Raw genomic sequence first — 18,667 nt, 5'->3', positions numbered from 1 at the left:
TGTCAATTACAAGTTTCTTTTGTGCTTAAAGGAAAACCTGTTAATCCAACAAAAGAGATAACCTGAAATTGGCCAACAAAATAAAATTTATGATTTTCTTTTGTATAAAATGTAAAATGTTTATCCAAAAAAATTTACTACAAAGTTACAGCTCCCTTCTTTAAAAATTGATTGAGCTAGATTTGGGACGGAAACGTCAATTTTTCTCTTTGATAATAAATTACTTGTGAGTTTATTTTGTGTCACATATCATTTTTTCAAAGTTTGCAACAATTTTTTCGGGAATCATTAGCAATTGTTGTAAATTTTGAAAAAAATCGGCACAGCAAATAAATAGAGTAGTTTCAAAAATTTCAAATCCCTATTTATTTACTGTGCCGATTTTTTCTACAAAATATACGGGGCTAACTTTTTATTTATTTATCTTAATTAACATCAAATCAAATGAGAAAACCACTTGATGCTCTAAATGGTAAAATGTCCCATTGACAAGACTAATGTGGGGTAAAAAGAATTTTTTTGGGAGTGGCTTGAGACTTTTGACACCATGGAGGAAAATTGGAAAATTGATGTAAATTTTAGTGGCAAGATGTTTAATTTTCCCACACTGTTTTTTGCTGTCACCTTTATTTTCCTTTTGCGGCATGGCACACCATAGTTGCTTTCTCATGCAGCTCAACAGATTCATATAACCCCCCAAACGCTCTAATTACAACCCAACACACACACAACCCTTCAGTTCAGATTTCATACTCTTCCCCTACCATCTCCGTCGTCTCCCATGGCCAAAAAAACTGACGACGGTTACCCCCTCCTCATCTCAAACGTCCTCCAACCCGCAAGGGTGGCTGGCACGCCGCCATCTTAATCATCTGTAAGTCTCGATCGTTTCCAACTCATTTATGTATACATAGATTTATATATATTTTTCTTCCTCAGAGACAACGATCTGAGCATCGAAATGTTAGATTCACTAAGACGCTTTTGTTATTTTGATTTTCTCGCTTCGATCGCGCAGGGGTGGAGTTCGCAGAGAGATTCGCCTACTATGGTTTGTCCGGAAACCTAATCACTTACCTGACAAATACTCTTCATCAGCCCAATACGACGGCGGCTATAAACGTCAACACTTGGACTGGCGTTTCATCGCTGTTTCCTTTGCTCGGTGCCTTTATCGCTGATTCATATCTCGGTCGTTTCAACACCATCGTAGCGTCGTCTCTCATCTATCTCGTCGTATGCAATTCTTCTACTCTTTATATATACATATATATATATATATATGCAATTCTGCATTCTTTCTCTTGTTCTTAGCTGTGCTTTGGAACTGATAAATTTTTATTTCACCCTTAGATACAAGTAATTGGACAATTTTGTTTTGTTCTTTTGCTTTATTTGTGATGATCAAGCCTTTTATGTTGCAACGAAACTGCAGGGCATAATACTGTTAATTCTGTTAGTCTCAGAAGTGAACAACGCGACTCTATTTTTCGTTGGGCTTTATACAATATCCATCGGCGACGGTGGCTACATGCCGTGTGTGCAAACTTTCGCCGCCAATCAGTTCGACGATGGCTCGCTGGAAGAGAAAAATGCCAAGAGCTCATTCTTCAACTGGCGGTATTTGAGCAATGTGGCTGGCGGACTTTTAGCTACTTTCCTACTGATATATCTTCAGGCAATTCATTTACATTTTTAATCATTTAATGAATTTATTTGGCCAATAAAAAATATTTAATAAATGAATTTGATTAAACACTCAAATTTTTGGCAAAAAAATGTTTTAATTATATTTTAAATGTGGATGTTTATACTACCTCTGATCCTATCCTAAATAAAAGAACTAATTTATAATGTAAGTTGCATTATAAACTAGTATTTATATTTAAGACCAGCCCTTCCATCTAGGAATAGCAAGCAAAAATTCCAAAAAGTTATATATTGAAAGATTATGTCTCTATTTTAGAAATAAATTAGATAAAATTGAGGGTGGCTTTGTATTCTTTTTTTTGTTTTTTGTTTTGACTTGGCTTTGTATTTCTTTGAATGGCTTCATAATAATTTAAATCTGAAGGTTAAAAAATAATTAAAAATAAATTATGTGGAGAGATAGGACAATTTGAATGGGCTACGGGCCTTGGGGTACTAACAGTTCTGTTAGTGTTGGCACCAGTAATCTTCTTGTTGGGAGCAAAAGATACAGAAAAGAAGGCCCAGCGGGCAGCCCATTCACCAGTATGGCCCAAGTTTTCACCGCGGCAATTCGGAAATGGGGCGTGGAGACCATGCGTGAGCCTCACACTTACTGGTATGGCGAAGAGGATGAAGATGATGAGTCGTCCCATCTTCAAAGTAGTCCATCAAAGTCTCACCCTATAGTCCACACCAATGAATTCAGGTGCTTCTCACTTCTCACAAAACCTTGAACATCTTCAAAATACTATGAAAAAGATTGAATTGAAAGTCATGAAATAAGGATGGAATAGAGAGATTCACCAACAAGGGGAAAAGGGAAAAAAAGGGGGGGGGGAGAGAGGATGGAATAGGGAGAGTTTTCAAATTTTTTCCCTGTAACGTATAGTTATTATATGTTTTCAATCTTTCAATATTTATGCAAATATCATTCTCTTGTTCTAGATGTAGGAATCATATAAACAATTTGTAGGGATTGGGAAAATTAATTAAGTTACTTATAAAAAAATGTGGATTTTTTTTTTCAAATACCCCTCTTTAATTGAAAACTCTTAACATGTGCGGTCTGATCAACTGAAAAAAATTATAAACTTGAGAGACAATAATAATTGATATGTTCTATATCTTATATTTCGTACATTTACAACATATTTTTTCAATCTTGATTCGTGATAACCAAATATTGTATAGTTTTAGATTTTTGGAGAAGGCAATGATCATTGCCTTCTCCAAAATTGCTGACTTGGATGCCTTAAGCAAAAACAAAAATCCATGGAGACTTTGTTCAGTGACTCAAGTTGAAGAAGTCAAGTTTGTTCTTCGTCTTATCCCTATATGGCTGGGTTGCTTAATGTTCTCTGTTGTCATAGCTCAACTCCACACATTCCTAACAAAGCAAGGCTGCACAATGGTTCGTTCAATCAGACCACACTTCCAAATCCCTCCGGCAGTGCTTCAAGGCCTTGTTGGAGTCATCATCCTCATTGTCGTCCCCATCTACGACCGAGTTTTCATCCCCTTCGCCAGAAAACTCACTGGACACCCACCTGATATCACAGTATTGCAGAGAATCGGAATAGGTCTCTTCTTATCTGTACTCAACATGATCGTTGCAGGTTTAGTAGAAGCCAAAAGGGTTAACGTTGCTATAGAGAATAATCTTCTTGACAATCCTAAAGCTGTAATACCAATGAGCATATGGTGGGTGCTTCCTCAGTATTTCATCTATGGTGTTTCTGATGCATTGACTGTTGTAGGGTTGCAGGAATTGTTCTACGACCAAGTGCCAGAGACGATGAGAAGTCTTGGAGCTGCTTCATATTTAAGCTTGTTAGGAGTTGGAAGCTTTGCTAGTAGTGTTTTTTTTTTTTTAATACAAAACGAACAAGTACAAAACTTGGAGTGGTAGAAACCTAATAAATCTACGACTAAACTAGATAAGCATGATTGATGATGCTTTTTGTCGTTAAAGCACTCAATTAAACTAGGTTCTAATTGGTTTGTAGTTTAGGATCGACCTAAGTCATTACTTCCAAGGAGCAAGTTATGGGTTTCTTTAGGTAAAAATTTAGGTGATAAAAAAAAATGCAATAAACTGGACCTAAACTAAAATGCAAAATTCTAATTCTAAATGAAAGATGCAAATGTCCTAAAACCTATATGAAAATTAAGTTAAACTTCAATGAATGCAATGCAATTTTTGGGGGGATTTTTTTAGAAGGAAAATAAAAATGATGAATAAAGAAAATTGACTAAAGAGCAAAGAAAATTAACAAGTAAAAATTGAAAAGTTCTCTTCGGTAAGGTAGAGGAGACAACTTAGGATTCGCATGGATTTAACCTTCATAACCTTAATTAGTTAATTAGACCAAAGGAAGGTGATAAGAGAGTGGAATTAATAAATTTAATTACCTACTTGAAACAAAAGGAACCCTCAATCTGAAAAACCCTTAAACTATTAGAGAACTCATAACAGTATAAGGTTGGTTAATTAAACTTATTAAAAACCAATGAAAACAACTCAAATTAATTCTGGAAGTCATATTTGAAATTATCCAATTAAATAATTAACCAACTTAATTAAACAATTGAGAGGCAAAAGAACCCAAATTTTGCAATTCAAACCACATTGATAATTAAACTCATAATGAAAACTCAATTATAAATTCAATTAACAATGCAAAGGTTCATAAACATAAATTCCAGCAAGTGTCTCAACACAAATAAAATCCAAATATCAATCCAATCCAAGCATAAAGATGACAATATAGAACTCAATTGTCTCACAAAATTATAACTTAAAATTATTTTAAACTAAATAATCTCAAGTCCTTGAACTAAAAAGATAAATGGAATATCACTCCTTTGTGGTTTTCAAGTGCTAGCCCAAGGCTCAAGTCTCCTCCATGCTCCTCCTAAGTTGCCTCCTTAAGAAGCTTAAGCTGCCATCAACATATCTCCTTCTCCAAGCTCCATAGTGCAACTCATGGACATGTGACGTAATGAGTAAAAAAATGACGTTGGGTGGATGATTAAGAACAATTGGCGTGATTGGAGGGATGGGAATAATGGATATTTGATGAGTGGGCGATGGAGTAGGCGTTGAAGATGAAGACCGTTGAGAGAGAGTTTTTCTTGATTGCGTCTATGGCGAGAGAGTGAGCATCTTTTTTTCGACTATGGAATGAGGGACATATTTTAACGGGAGAAAAGGAAATTTTCTTTGGACCCAAAGCTCAAACCCATTAGTAATTAATTGACCCACTTGATATTAGTCATTAGATTGTGCTTAAATTCCAAGAAACAATCTTGCACCATTGAATTTCCTATATGCTCTTTCTTGACCTACAAGAATTTAAGTGCATCCATTAATGTAAATTATATCCAAATATAATCAAAAATTAAATATTAAATATGCACAAAAATTGGGCAAGAAATTGCAAAAATTTCTAAAAATAATCTTTCTAAAAATATAAGACTTGTTTCCAAAGAAATAGAAAAAATTAATTCCAAGTCAAAAATAGGAAATCACAAAATATTTATATTTTTAATCCAAAATCTCAATTTTTATGCAAAATCCAAAAATCAACCAATTAATTCGATAATGCATAAAAAGTTCATTTAAGCTCAAAATTGTCATTTAAATCCTAAATTATTGCGGGATAAAATATATAAAAATTGGGCTTTATCAATGATCCATCTAGGGACCCACTAAATCAAGTCTTTTTCCAGCTGTTCCACATAAAAATTGGGTGGCCTCTGCAATACAGCTTCTTCCACATCCATCTCATGCGCCTTCTTTGCAAGTAGGTCTGCACAACTCAATGCTTCTCTGTGGTCATGTGCTATGACTATATCCCAATATCCAAAAATTAACGCTCTAACATATGATATCTCCTTTGCCAGCGGATGCCGTTGCACGTTCGCTCTATACAGAAGTTGTATTGTTTCTAGGGAGTATGAGAATAGCTGGATTTTCCTCACTCCATTTGCCTGGCAGAGTTGTAGACCTTCTTTTATAGCTTGGAGTTTAGCTTCCACTATAGATCAGTACCCAAGCTTTTTTTGGAATCCTGCTATCCATTCGCCATTCTTGTCACAGACTACTCCTCCGTAAGTGGCGATGCCCTGTCCATTCCTTGACCCATCCACGTCTAGCCTCACGTATTCCTCAATTGGTCTACACCATCTAGCCTCTTCACGTGGGGTCAAATTGAATATATGGTGTTTACGCCTTCCATTTTCAGTCTCTTCCATCAGTAAGTGTAAACCTCTGTGTATCAGCTGCTGGGGTTGATCCCCCTTGTTCTCGAAGATTCGTGTGCAACGGTTCTTCCATAGCAACCAGCAGATAAGTCCAAAGACTTTCTGCCATTGCCACTTGGATAGTTTTCTGCTTCCAGGTTCATGCTTGTCATTCCACTGAATCCATTCCTGCAACTTTCCACAGAAAAAAACAGAGTAATAATTTGGGTTAAGTAAATTCAGCCACACAGTGTTTGCAATCTCACAGTCTCTTAAAATATGTAGGATTGTCTCCTCTCTGTGACACTCGAAGGGACATTCACTATGATCTCTACACTCTCTTTGCGCTCTCAGTGCATTTGTAGGGATTCTCTCTTGGTAAGTTTGCCATATAAAGTATTTTGCTCTCTCTGGAATAGGCCACTTCCAGATATGCTTCCAGAACGTTACCTGTTGATCTCCATCTTCATTCTTCACCAGTTGATAAGCAGATCTGATGCTAAAGTTACCATCAGAGGAAGGTTTCCACCAAACATGGTCATCTCCACTCTAATTCGCGGGGTTTACTTTTTTTGTTTCCTCTACCACCCACTCAAGCAGGAATATTTTCCATTTTGTAGTGTCCCATGTGAAGTCATTTAGTATGAAATCCTTAACTTTCGCATTTGGGTCTAATGCCGAGTGGTTGTGATCCACATAGTGCATAAGAGGTTGGTTTAGGGGTGTCCAATTATGATCCCAAGCCCTGGTATTCTCTCCACTTCTGATTTTCCGTCCTACACCTTGATAGAAGAGGTCCTATACTTTGGTAATTGCACCCCATATGGCCGACTGTTTGCATCACTTCTTGACTAAAGGCATTTCTTCTCCGCCACACCTATACTTGCTACGCAAGCACTTAACCCAGAGTGTGTCAGGTTTCGTTATTAGACCCCAGCAGAGCTTATAATGAAAGCAATATTCTGGCAGTATAGGTCTTTGACTCCCAGGCCTCCTTTGTCTCGATCCCTCTTAATATTTTCCCAAGCAATTAGATGCATTTTATGACTTTCGATTCCGTGGTTCCAGAAGAAGTCTCAGCTCCATCGCTCAATTTCTCTAAGTATGCCTTTGGGAATGAGCAAAGTCTGCATATGATAAAACGGTAGTGATGATAAAACAGACTTGATGAGGACCATTCTACTCGCCACGCTGAGGAAATTTCCTTTCCAGCTTGCTAACTTATCTTTGACTTTTTTAATCAGGGGCTCAAAAGTTGTTCTGGTAGCTCTCTTGTGCAGAAGTGGGACACCAAGATATTTCCCCAGGTCCGCAGTAAGGTTAACCCCTAAAATTCTGCTGAATTCACAAGCTCTGTTGAAATGAACATTCTTCGAGACGAAAACTTTAGACTTTTCTAGATTGACTCTATGACCAGATATGTTACAAAAGACTGACATGACATTTTTCATTTCCTCCATTTGATCAACTGAAGCCTCGCTAAATAGGAAAAGATCGTCAACAAAAAATAAGTGGAAGATACCAGGTCCTCTCCTACTAAACTTCAGTGGTTTCCATCTTCCATTTTGAACCTCTCCTTAGATCATGTGACCTAATCTTTCCATGCATGAAATAAATAAGTATGGGCTCAGGGGGTCTCCTTGCCTAATTCCCCTTGTCGAAAGGAATTGTTCTGTCGGGCATCCATTCCATAGAATCCACATTGAGGCTGTGGTAACACTTCTCATGATCAGATGTATGAAATTTTGTCTCAGCCCCAAACTCTTCAGATTATCTTCAATGAAATCCCAATCTAAGCAATCATATGCTTTCTCCATATCAACTTTGACCGCAACATATCCTTCTCTTTTTTTTGTGGTTCTCATGGTATGAATAGCTTCCTGGGCCAAGATGATGTTATCGCTCCCTTGCCTGCCGCTAATGAAGCTATATTGATTTGGTCCAATGAGGTAGTCCATAATCCTCCTAAATCTATTTGCCAAAACCTTAGTGATGATCTTAAAACTAACATTGCATAATGATATTGGCCTAAAATCTTTCATCGTATTCGGTTGATCAACCTTCAGGATCAGCACAATGTTAGTCTGATTGAGGTCTTTTATTCTTTGGGAGTTCCCAAACACTTCCTCTACCATATCACATATTTTTTGTCCCACAACTCGCCACTGTGAGTGGAAAAAGTGAGGCGATAAACCATCAAGACCAGGCGCTTTGAAAGCCCCCATTTCAAACGCTGCGTTTTTTATTTCTACCTTAGTAACGCTACCTTAGAGCTGGTTCTTTTGTTCTTCCGAGAGCACTGGGAAAGTGTGTGACCAAGACGTGTATCTCGTTACCTTGGTGTCTTTTGAATAGAGTTTCCTGAAAAAATCCAGTGCCATATTCTTTAGCACTGACTGATCCGTAACCTAGTTCCCATTTCCGTCTTGCAAGGTTTCTATAGTACTTTTCTTCCTTTTGATTACTGTTGATGCGTGGAAGTACTTTGTGTTACGATCTCCTAATTGCAGCCATCTACATTTGGATTTCTGGTACCAGATTAATTCTTCCTGGTTAATAACTTTCATATACTCCTTCCACAGTTTCTTTTCCAGTTTCAAAAGTCTTGGATGAAAATTCGATTCCTTTGCCTTATCCACGCCTTCAAGCCTTCTCAAATACTTGTCCTTTTTCCTCGGGATACTGCCGATCATCCTGTGGTTCCAATCTGTAACCTGTTTAACAGAGTGATTTTGCCCCGAGTCCAATTTGTAACAACCCCCCATAATTAAGGATAAATAAACATTTTCAAAACGATAATTACTTCGAAAGGTTAACTATGGTAGAAAGGACAAAATTAATCAAATAAAAATTTACCATAGTCCTTAACAATTTATTTCCATAACAAAGCAGTAGCTACTATTCTAGAATAGTAAAGATAGTTAATGAAATAAGAAGTAATCAACACTTGATTTTTTTCACGTTTGTATCAAATCCATCAACACTACTCAGGAATCTCAAAATACAATTAAGACTTGCTGTAAATGGGTTAGGGCCTCTGAAGCCCGTCAGAATAACAGTCACTAACGCCCATAACAATCACAACCAAAATAAAAGTCACATATGTGTCAAAAAGGGCTCCGCCCAACAACATAATTCCATAATGCAGCAGAAAAGTTAAAATTATGTTAAGTATAACAAAAAGGCCCTAAGGTTTGGCAATATAGATGAATTGAATCATATATACCAAAATAGAGGCTATACAGAGTGGAAAGAAAAACTCAAGCCTTGGACAACTTCCCCTTGGGACCAACACCTGAACCTTTGCCTGAAAAAAAAAAAGGTTAAATAACCACGGGGTGAGTCAAATTGACCCAGTAACCACAATTCCAATTCAACAAGTATCCAGGGAGTGATTACAAGATAGTTAAGCAGGCAAAGTACAATTTCAAATAACATATAGGATAAACATCCTTACAGAACTTCATCAACCATCCTTATAACCTCCTTGTAACTTCTGACAGAACCCATGGGCTATTCACATATAACGGGATTTGGCTCTTTTACAAGACTGCACCAAGCTCTCCAATAATGAGGTGTAACTCGGCCAAAAGTTACAGAGCTCATATCGGACCATAGGTTCCCTTTCCTTGGAATATGGAAAGGTGTCATGTCCCTTGGACTAACCCTTGACCCGGCTAAAGGAAGGGTGATACTGAGAGCCCTAAGAATGTTAATGCCAACCACTGGGCGCCAAGTGGCGGCTATACCACGTGGTATGAAATAACCAAATCTCCCACAATCATACTCCATCACAACCCGATACAGTTCCAGGAACAATTCAATTTCACATAATTCAATATCCATAAATTATTTCGTATTCAATACTCAATTTTGTTCAACATCAACAATATAGTTTCAAGATAAATCAAATAATGCCCACTTAACTAACAAATTTATCAAAACATAAATTTCATGTATTTGTTCCACACTTTTTATACATAAAACACTGTAACATATAAAGATAACATTTATAATATTAACATATGCTTATAATCACATCAACAAGCATACAAGGTAAATTAAAAAGTGGTTACCTCAAGTTCTTGACACAAGAACTAAAAGTAGGAGGATTCAAGACCCAAGAGCCCAAACCAAGCTCACTCTACAATAATAAATTGATAAACATATATTAATATAAAAAGACTAATTAATATAGCATTAAAATAGTTTATTAACTAAATGCCCATAATTGGCTTACTTTAAAAAGTTATCTTTAGGAAAAATAATAATTCATCTATTCTTCCAAGTGACAATTTCTAGTACTTCCCAACTCTATTTCTTTCATTCACATTATTAATAAGAATAATTCCTTCAAATTATCCTAAAATCCCCAAAAAGTGCTTACTTTAACCTTTAGAAAAATAACCATATATCAACTATACCTCCAATCATTATTACAATTCTATTCCCTTTTTTTTTTTCCATTAGCCATTCCCTATTCATTAGAATCAACAACTTATATTATTTTTCCCAATTTATTCAAAACACCCAACTCTCACTAGTTAGAGTCTCTCCAAGAATCATTAACATTATTATTTCAACAACAATCCTCAAAATTCAAGCATTGAATCGTCAATATAACCTCAAATGAACTCAACTAGGAGATAAATTCTGAAATTAATATCACCATTAACACTAATCACCATTTCCCAACCAAACCCTAACTTATATTGCCTCAAATCAACAATCCAACTAAAAATCTAAGTTATAAGGCTTCTATTCTAACCCTATAAGCTCCATTAATATCATCAAAATAAGTTAGAGGCCTCAAATAATTAAAAATCTATCAAACCCTAACACATCATTTTTTCTGCCATAAACTTAAAAATAAATAGAAAAAGTAGGAAGAAATAGCTTATCCAAATAATTTAGAGGAGACCAAAGAATCTCTTCTTGCTCACACCCTCAACCTCTCACTCTCACTCTCTCACGCGGCGCGACAGCTGACCAGAGGAACACGAACGCGAAGCAGTAAGGGGCACTGGACGGAGCTAAAAGGGAGATGAGAAATGAAAGTGTGCGTGTGTGATTTCAAAAAAAAATGGAAGTGGGTCACGTGAACCCCACACCTAAAGCCTTGCTTTTTTTTTTTTTTAAAAGATAAGGGGCAACTCTCCCTCACCCATACTCTCGGCAGTGGGTGGCCACGTGCCACCCACTTGCTTTAATTTTTTTTAATTATATATTATATATTTTTTTAAAAAAATTTATTTATTCTTCTATTTTATATATATAATTTATATATCACTGAAATTATAATTTTCAAGTTATTCAATAAGATTTAATTCTAATAATATTAACTAATCTCATACCCACATAACTTAAATCCTATAATAAGATTAATAAGATAAAGAAAAATGGAATGTTACACAATTCCTCCCATTCCAAGACTCCATAACCACTTTTGGAAAATCCTTTTCTAGAGCCCAAGCGGCTTGGTATCTAAATGGAGGTAATCTTTGGTGTTCCTTGTTTTCATTTCCTTGTGTAATTACAATCACTCGATGGTCAGACTTGAACTGGAGATGGTGGAAGACTTTATGGTGAGGATGAGAAATGGCCCATTCTGCATTACAAAGGGCCCAATCAAGTCTTTCCTTCATCTCATTCCTGGTCCAGGTAAATTTGTCCCCCCACTACAGGCAGTGTCAACAGTTGGCAAGATTGAACCCAGTCTTGGAAGTGGATTAGGCATCTGTTGTTTGGTATAGTTCCTCCAATTTTATCATCTAGGTTGAGAAAAATATTGAAATCCCCCAATATTATCCACAGTCCATGACATGTTTCGGTTATACCATTCAATGCAGCCCAAAGGTTTAATCTTTTTCTTACAGAAGTATCTCCATAGACAAAGGTGGAGTAAGTTTGTTCTCCGATAGCTTTTCTAGTGATCCGACAGTGTATGAATTGGGTGTTTGAATTGATGTATTCTACTTCAGTCTCCCAATCATTCCACATGACCCAGATACCTCCTGCATAACCATTTGCTTCTAGTCTTATCCAGTTATTGAAACCCAACTTGCATACCATTCCTTCAGTCAGTTACTGCTTATTCTTGTTTCCAAAAGTCACATAACCTGGATTCTATAAGTCTTAATGATCTCTTTGAAGATACGTGGAAACAATCTCCCTCCTGCTCCACGACAATTCCAAGATGCTACAATCATTACAAAATAAAACACAACAAATAGTCAGAATGGAGGGTTTTGATTCCTTTATGTTTTCCTTCTTCGGAGTGTTTCCCACCGGGCCATTTCTGGGTGGATTGTCCTCATTTCCGTACTGCGCAATGGATTCTCCCTTTACCAGTGGGCCTGTATTGTGCTCCAACAGAGGCGTTGTGGTTTTTCTTTCTTTTTGCTTGGGATCTATCCGCATTAGTTGGCGGTTGGGGTTTTCTGGGGTATACTCTGTTGGCCCTGTTTGGGGTACCTGTGGGCTTTGGCCTTGGACTCCCACCAAGCTCAAGAGCGGGTGAAAAATGGCAGGGAGACAATTTTAATAGAGCACATCTTGACTCTTTTTATTTGGTTTTGGCTGGTTAAGTGCTGAGTTTGTGTATTTTTATTTGTCTAGCTAAGAAGTTTGTGTATAAGAACAAAACGTGACTCGTCCAAACTTGTAACAGCATATGATTAAGACATTTGTAAACAATGAGATTGGTGATGAAATGAAATTTCTTAGCGTGTGTGTATGTAAATAGATACTGCTATAATCAAATTACTGAAAAGTTCATCTTTGAATTTTCTATATTTGAGTGAAAAATACTAGCTAGGAACTTGCTAGTTCTCTTGGACAGAATAAGATTCTATCCAACAGGTTTCTCTCCTGGATTGTCCTGATGCACATATAAATGCAATGCAGCTTCTAATACTATCTTCGGTACTTAATATAAAAACTAGTTAACTAATTTGAGTAGATAAAAGAAACTAGCTAAGTTAGTTATTTGTAATAAATAAACGTTGTCTTTTCTAAAATATCCTTGCTAATCAAGTATGTTGGCTAGAACTACTATTATTACAAGAACTATATTAAAAAAAATGAATAAATATGAATAATAAAGTGAATTGAGATGTTATATTTAGGACCAAAATAAAAGACAAATGGGTTATTATATTAAAGACGGGAAGTAGTATATCATAGCGTTATATACTTCTTCCAAATTATATATACCTGTAATGGCAATTTGTAAAAGATAAATAATTTAATTCAGTACAGCCAATATTTCTTTTGGACCACAAAATTTAAACCTTTCAATTATTAACTGATTTTTCTTCCTAATTAATAGCATCACATAACACTAAAATGATTGATAGTGCGCACAAGGCCACAACCAATGAGATTAGGGCCCAAGGGGACCACTTCCAGATATACTTAAACATGGGCCGTAACGTTTAGGAGAAGTGCCCCGTAAAAAATGGTTCATTTGGAGAAGGTTATTAGAGCCATTCACTAGCCACCGTTAGGCGCCGTTTGTTGAGTTGATTGAGAAGAAACTATAAGACAGGGATCACATTACAAATTAAGTTAATTATAAATGGGGACTTCAAATTTCGGAAATTACTCAAAATTCTCAGTCTATTTTCTTTGTAAAAAGTATGTCATCTTGACCAAAATACTGGTTGCAGGAAAACTTGTTTATGTAACAAAATAACATTTGTGAATTTCTTTTTATAACATGTAAAGTTTCTTCCCCCAAAAACTTGCAAGTTTACAATTCCCACCTTTAAAATTTGATTGCTGAATTTGGGGATGACGCTACGCGTGAATTTTTCTCTTTGATAAATTACTTGAATGATTTTTTTTTAAAAGCTCGAAACACTTTTTTTCTAGAAATATTTAACAACCTTAGGATTAGTTTCAAATATTTGAAATCCCTATTTATAATTAGTTTTATTGTTGGCAAAAAATTTATGATAAATTTTATTGCGTACTCTTTATTTGTAATTTCCGCTAAAAATTATAAGGGGCTAATTATTATTATTATTATTTTCATGTTATCAAATGCAAATATTTGCAGCAGTATTTAAGTGGTGAAACGTCCCATTTACAGGGGCTAATGGTGAACGAGTGCTTTGATACTGTTGACATTATGGAGGAAAAGTGAAGAATTGATGTAAATTTTAGGGTCTAGATGTCTAATTTTCCCCACATTTCTTTTCGGCCGTCACTTTCCATTAGTTGCATGACACGTTCCTTAGTTGGTTCCTCCCTCACGAGACTCGGTGCGTTCATATTCTGACACCACATTTCAGGAATCAGGCTTCAGTTCAAATTATATGATTCTCCCCCTCTCTTCCACACTCCCTCACCGTTTTCGTCTTCTCCCATGGCGGAAAACACCGACGCTTACCCCCTCCTCGTCAAACATTCTTCAGCCCACAAAGGAGGCTGGCACGCCGCAATCTTCATCATCTGTAAGTCGCGTTTCCAACTCTCATCTTCCTCAGAGACAACGATCTGAGTATCGAAATGTAAGATTCACTTAGACGCTTTTATTATTGTAATATTCTCTCTTCGATCACAGGGGTGGAGTTCGCAGAGAGATTCGCTTACTATGGTTTGTCCGGAAACCTGATAACTTACCTGACGAATGCTCTTCATCAGCCAAATACGGCGGCGGCGATAAACGTCAACACTTGGACCGGCGTTTCGTCGCTCTTTCCTTTGCTTGGGGGCTTTGTCGCTGACTCATATCTCGGTCGTTTCAACACCATCGTAGCGTCGTCTCTCATCTATCTCGTCGTATGCAATTCTTCTACTCCTATACCGTCATTATTATATTCTTCTTGTTCTTGGCTGTGCTTCAGAACGGATTGATTTCGGACCCTTGGATTCAAGTCTTGATGCTCTCTGCACATTTGTTAAAGTAGTTGCAAATGATTGAACAATTCTGCTTTTGTTCTTTTGCTATTTGTGATGATTTGAACAAAATTAAACTGCAGGGCATAATACTTTTGATATTGTCGGTGTCAGCAGTGAAGAACGCGACTCTGTTTTTCGTTGGGCTTTATGTAATATCCATCGGCGACGGTGGCTACATGCCGTGTGTACAAACCTTCGCTGCCAATCAGTTCGACGATGGCTCGCCGGAAGAGAGAAATGCCAAAAGCTCATTCTTCAACTGGTGGTATTTGAGCACCGTGGCTGGTGGGCTTTTAGCTACTTTCCTCCTAATATATCTCCAGGTAATTCCTTTGCATTTTTAATCATTTAATGAGTTTATTTGGCAAAAAACAAAATTCATTTGAAGAATTGCACTACACGCTCAAAATTTTGGGCAAAAAATTGTTTAAAACACTTGGAAAATTGCTGAATAATCTTTTATTGAAAATTATCTTTAGGGGCATTTGGAAGAAAACCAAATCATAAGTTTAAAAATGATTGAAAAATTATGAGACAGAAATTTTAAGTGGACTTGCATAAAAATATTTTTAAAAGTATTTTTTATAATTACCGAACACCTCTAAGATATATTGGACCCTGTGTGCAACTTTTCATTACATCTGTGTATAATACATCTTCTGTGAGCATATGTCCTTTTTGTTTTAAAAATTTTTGTGGGTAGCAGAAGATAAATTACACTTGTTGAAAAAAAATTTTATGTGTAGCTGAAGATAAATTACACTTGCTGAAAATGAGTTGCGCGTACCTGAAAGCTGATTCACTGAAAATGCATTGCAGCTAATTAAGGGCTTACAAATTTCATTTACTTTTGGGTAATAAATATTTCAATGAAGAATTTTTCGGCAAATTTCTCTAAAAAAGTTTTTTCTTTCTAAATATGTATATCTGTACGAAAATTCTAGAAAGCTATATATTCAGAAATTAAAACTAAAGCTTTCTAGCCCATTGTATATTTTTGTAAAAATTAAATTTCGAAAGTAAAAAAGAATTAAAATTAAATTATGCGGACAAACAGGACAATGTTGGATGGGCTACGGGCCTTGGGGTACCAGCGGTTGTATTGGTGTTGGCACTAGCAATGTTCTTGTTGGGAAAAAACCGATACAGAAAGGAAGGCCCAACGGGCAGCCCATTCACAAGAATGGCCCAAGTTTTCACTGCTGCAATTCGGAAATGGCGCGTGAAAACCACGCGTGAACCTCATACTTACAGGTACGGCGAAGAAGAGGAAGATGATGAGTCCCAGCTTCAAAGCAGTCAACCAAATTCTCACTCTATAGCCCACACCAATGAATTCAGGTGCTTCTCACTTCTCACAAAATCCTGAAACATCATCAAAATAATACCCCCTCTTGTGTTAGTTGTCTCATCTCATATGTAAGATTTTAATTTAATTTATTTTGTCTTTAAATTTATAATTTTTTATTAAATTATCCCTATTAGTGCATATATTAAAGGGATTTTTATATATAAATCAATACATATTTATTACAAATAAGTTCATTAATATTTTTAATACATGTAAATTAGTTATTTAACTCCTCCTGTGAAAGCCATTTGATCGGAAGGAACTCATGAAATGAGGATGGACATGGGAGGTAGATTCAAATGCCAATGCAGCAATCCAATTTGTTTATTTATTAGCCGAAACTTGAAAGAGAAATAGGAAATTTCTTGCGAACACTTAATTAGATTCAAAATCAACAATCCAATTTACTAGTGGCCACGTTACAAAGTAAAATGTTGTTGCAGATTTCTCGACAAGGCAATGATCATTGATGACTTGGATGCCTCAAGCAAAACTAGAAACCCATGGACACTATGTTCGGTGAATCAAGTTGAAGAAGTCAAGCTTGTTCTTCGCCTTATACCTATATGGCTAAGTTGCTTAATGTTCTCTGTTGTCACAGCTCAACTCCACACATTCATGACAAAACAAGGAAGTACAATGGTTCGTTCAATCGGACCACACTTCCAAATCCCTCCAGCATCGCTTCAAGGAGTTGTCGGAGTCATCATCCTCATCGCTGTCCCTATCTACGACCGAGTTTTCGTCCCCTTTGCCAGAAAACTCACCGGACACCCATCTGGCATCACAGTGTTGCAGAGAATTGGAATAGGTCTGTTCTTATCTGTACTCAACATGGTTGTTGCGGCTTTAGCGGAAGCCAAAAGGGTTAGCATTGCTAGAGAGAATAATCTTCTTGACAAACCCAAAGCTATAATACCAATGAGCATCTGGTGGATGCTTCCTCAGTACTTCATCTATGGTGCTTCTGATGCATTAACTGTTGTAGGGTTACAAGAATTGTTCTATGATCAAGTGCCAGAGACGATGAGAAGCTTAGGAGCTGCTTCATATTTAAGCTTGTTAGGTGTTGGAAGCTTTGCAAGTAATGTTGTTATAACAGTTGTGCAACAGATTAGCTCAAGAGCCGGTGAGGAATGGTTAGGAGACAATTTGAACAGAGCACATCTTGACTCTTTTTATTTGGTTTTGGCTGGTTTGAGTGCTGTGAGTTTGTGTGTTTATATTTGGCTAGCTAAGAAGTTTATGTATAAGAATTTAAAGAACATAAATGCGACTGGTCAAAGCTTGTAACATCATCAGCATGCATTGTAAACAATATGGAAGTCATGAAATGAAGTTTCTCAGTATATATATTGTGATTCCTTCCTAGCTTTCCGCTTCTTATGATTTCTACTGTTAGATAATCAAACTCAGAAAAGTTCACTTTTGAATTTTCTAATTTTTTGAGTCAAAAATACAACCGCCCCCTCCCCCAAAAAACAGAAAAACAAAAAAACCACACACACACCCACACAAAACCAAGCAGTCGTTCTGGTGTCAGTGCCGCAAAGGATTGGAATAGGCCTATTCTTGTGGATACTTAACATGGTTGTCTCAGCCTATAAGAAATGGCTGAGAAATTATTTGAATAAGGCAGACCTTGACTATTTGTAATTGTATTGGGTTTTGGCAGGTTTAAGTGCTATGAGTTCGTGTGTTTATATTTTGGTTATTTGCATGTTGATGAGTATATGATTTTGCTTTTAATAGTTCTGTCACATCAGTTGTGCAGGAAACTGGTTCAAGATTGGGAACAATTTGAATCAGGCACACTTGAATTATTTACTTTTATTGGTTTTCGTCAGGTTTAAGTTCTCTGAGTTTGTGCATTTGTGTTTGGTTTGCTAAGAGTTTCATGTACAAAACTATTAATATTGTGGTTCAGAAGCTAGTAACCAATTAAGGAGGTTCTAGTTGTAATAAGACAACAACCTAACTGTAAGACTCCTTCTGTCCCTAATTATAAAGTTCAGTTTGAAGATCAAAGTAGTCCTTATTATAAAATCTTTTATGAAGTTCTTACAAAAAAAAATGTTTTAGTATATGCCTTTAATAAATGATAAGGAAATTACTGCATCTTTGATCACAGTTTTTTTTTTTTTTTAAATATGAGATGAATGATAATGAAAGAAGTTTCTCTCTTATCTTCGTACTTCTGTCTTTTTCTCTTGTGAATTAATGTTCTTCAGTTTTCATTAAAAAAATGATTAAATCATAATAAATGAATAGATTTTTCAATGAAAATATTCCCTTTAATTAAGAGCATAATTAAAAAGAAGCAAAGACATTTTATGCATAAACCAACATAAGCTATTTTCATTGACACCTATGAGTCTCAAATTGGATGTCATAATTAGGCACAAAACGAGTATTTCCTGGGTAAGGAGGTGAAATAAATTTCTTTTATGTTGTGATTTATTATTGGGCATC

General features: G+C 36.2%; 1 protein-coding gene and 1 pseudogene across 1 annotated transcript; both read left to right on the top strand.

The window, feature by feature from the left end:
- The first annotated feature begins 804 nt into the window (after nucleotides 1-804).
- Nucleotides 805-12,587, top strand: LOC114727466 (protein NRT1/ PTR FAMILY 5.4-like; annotated as a pseudogene).
- LOC114727459 (protein NRT1/ PTR FAMILY 5.4-like) lies at nucleotides 11,588-17,523 on the top strand. Its single transcript, XM_028914168.1, has 6 exons — nucleotides 11,588-11,592; nucleotides 14,235-14,396; nucleotides 14,507-14,724; nucleotides 14,925-15,167; nucleotides 15,902-16,185; nucleotides 16,639-17,523. The coding sequence occupies exons 2-6, from the start codon at nucleotides 14,309-14,311 to the stop codon at nucleotides 17,486-17,488; spliced, it is 1,683 nt and encodes a 560-aa protein (XP_028770001.1). The 5' UTR covers nucleotides 11,588-11,592; nucleotides 14,235-14,308; the 3' UTR covers nucleotides 17,489-17,523.
- Nucleotides 17,524-18,667: the final 1,144 nt, after the last annotated feature.

Source organism: Neltuma alba, unplaced genomic scaffold (assembly GCF_004799145.2).
Source record: "Neltuma alba isolate B1F8T4 unplaced genomic scaffold, ASM479914v2 tig00012477_pilon, whole genome shotgun sequence".
Lineage (NCBI taxonomy): Eukaryota > Viridiplantae > Streptophyta > Magnoliopsida > Fabales > Fabaceae > Neltuma > Neltuma alba.
This window is presented reverse-complemented; position numbering and strand designations above follow the sequence as displayed.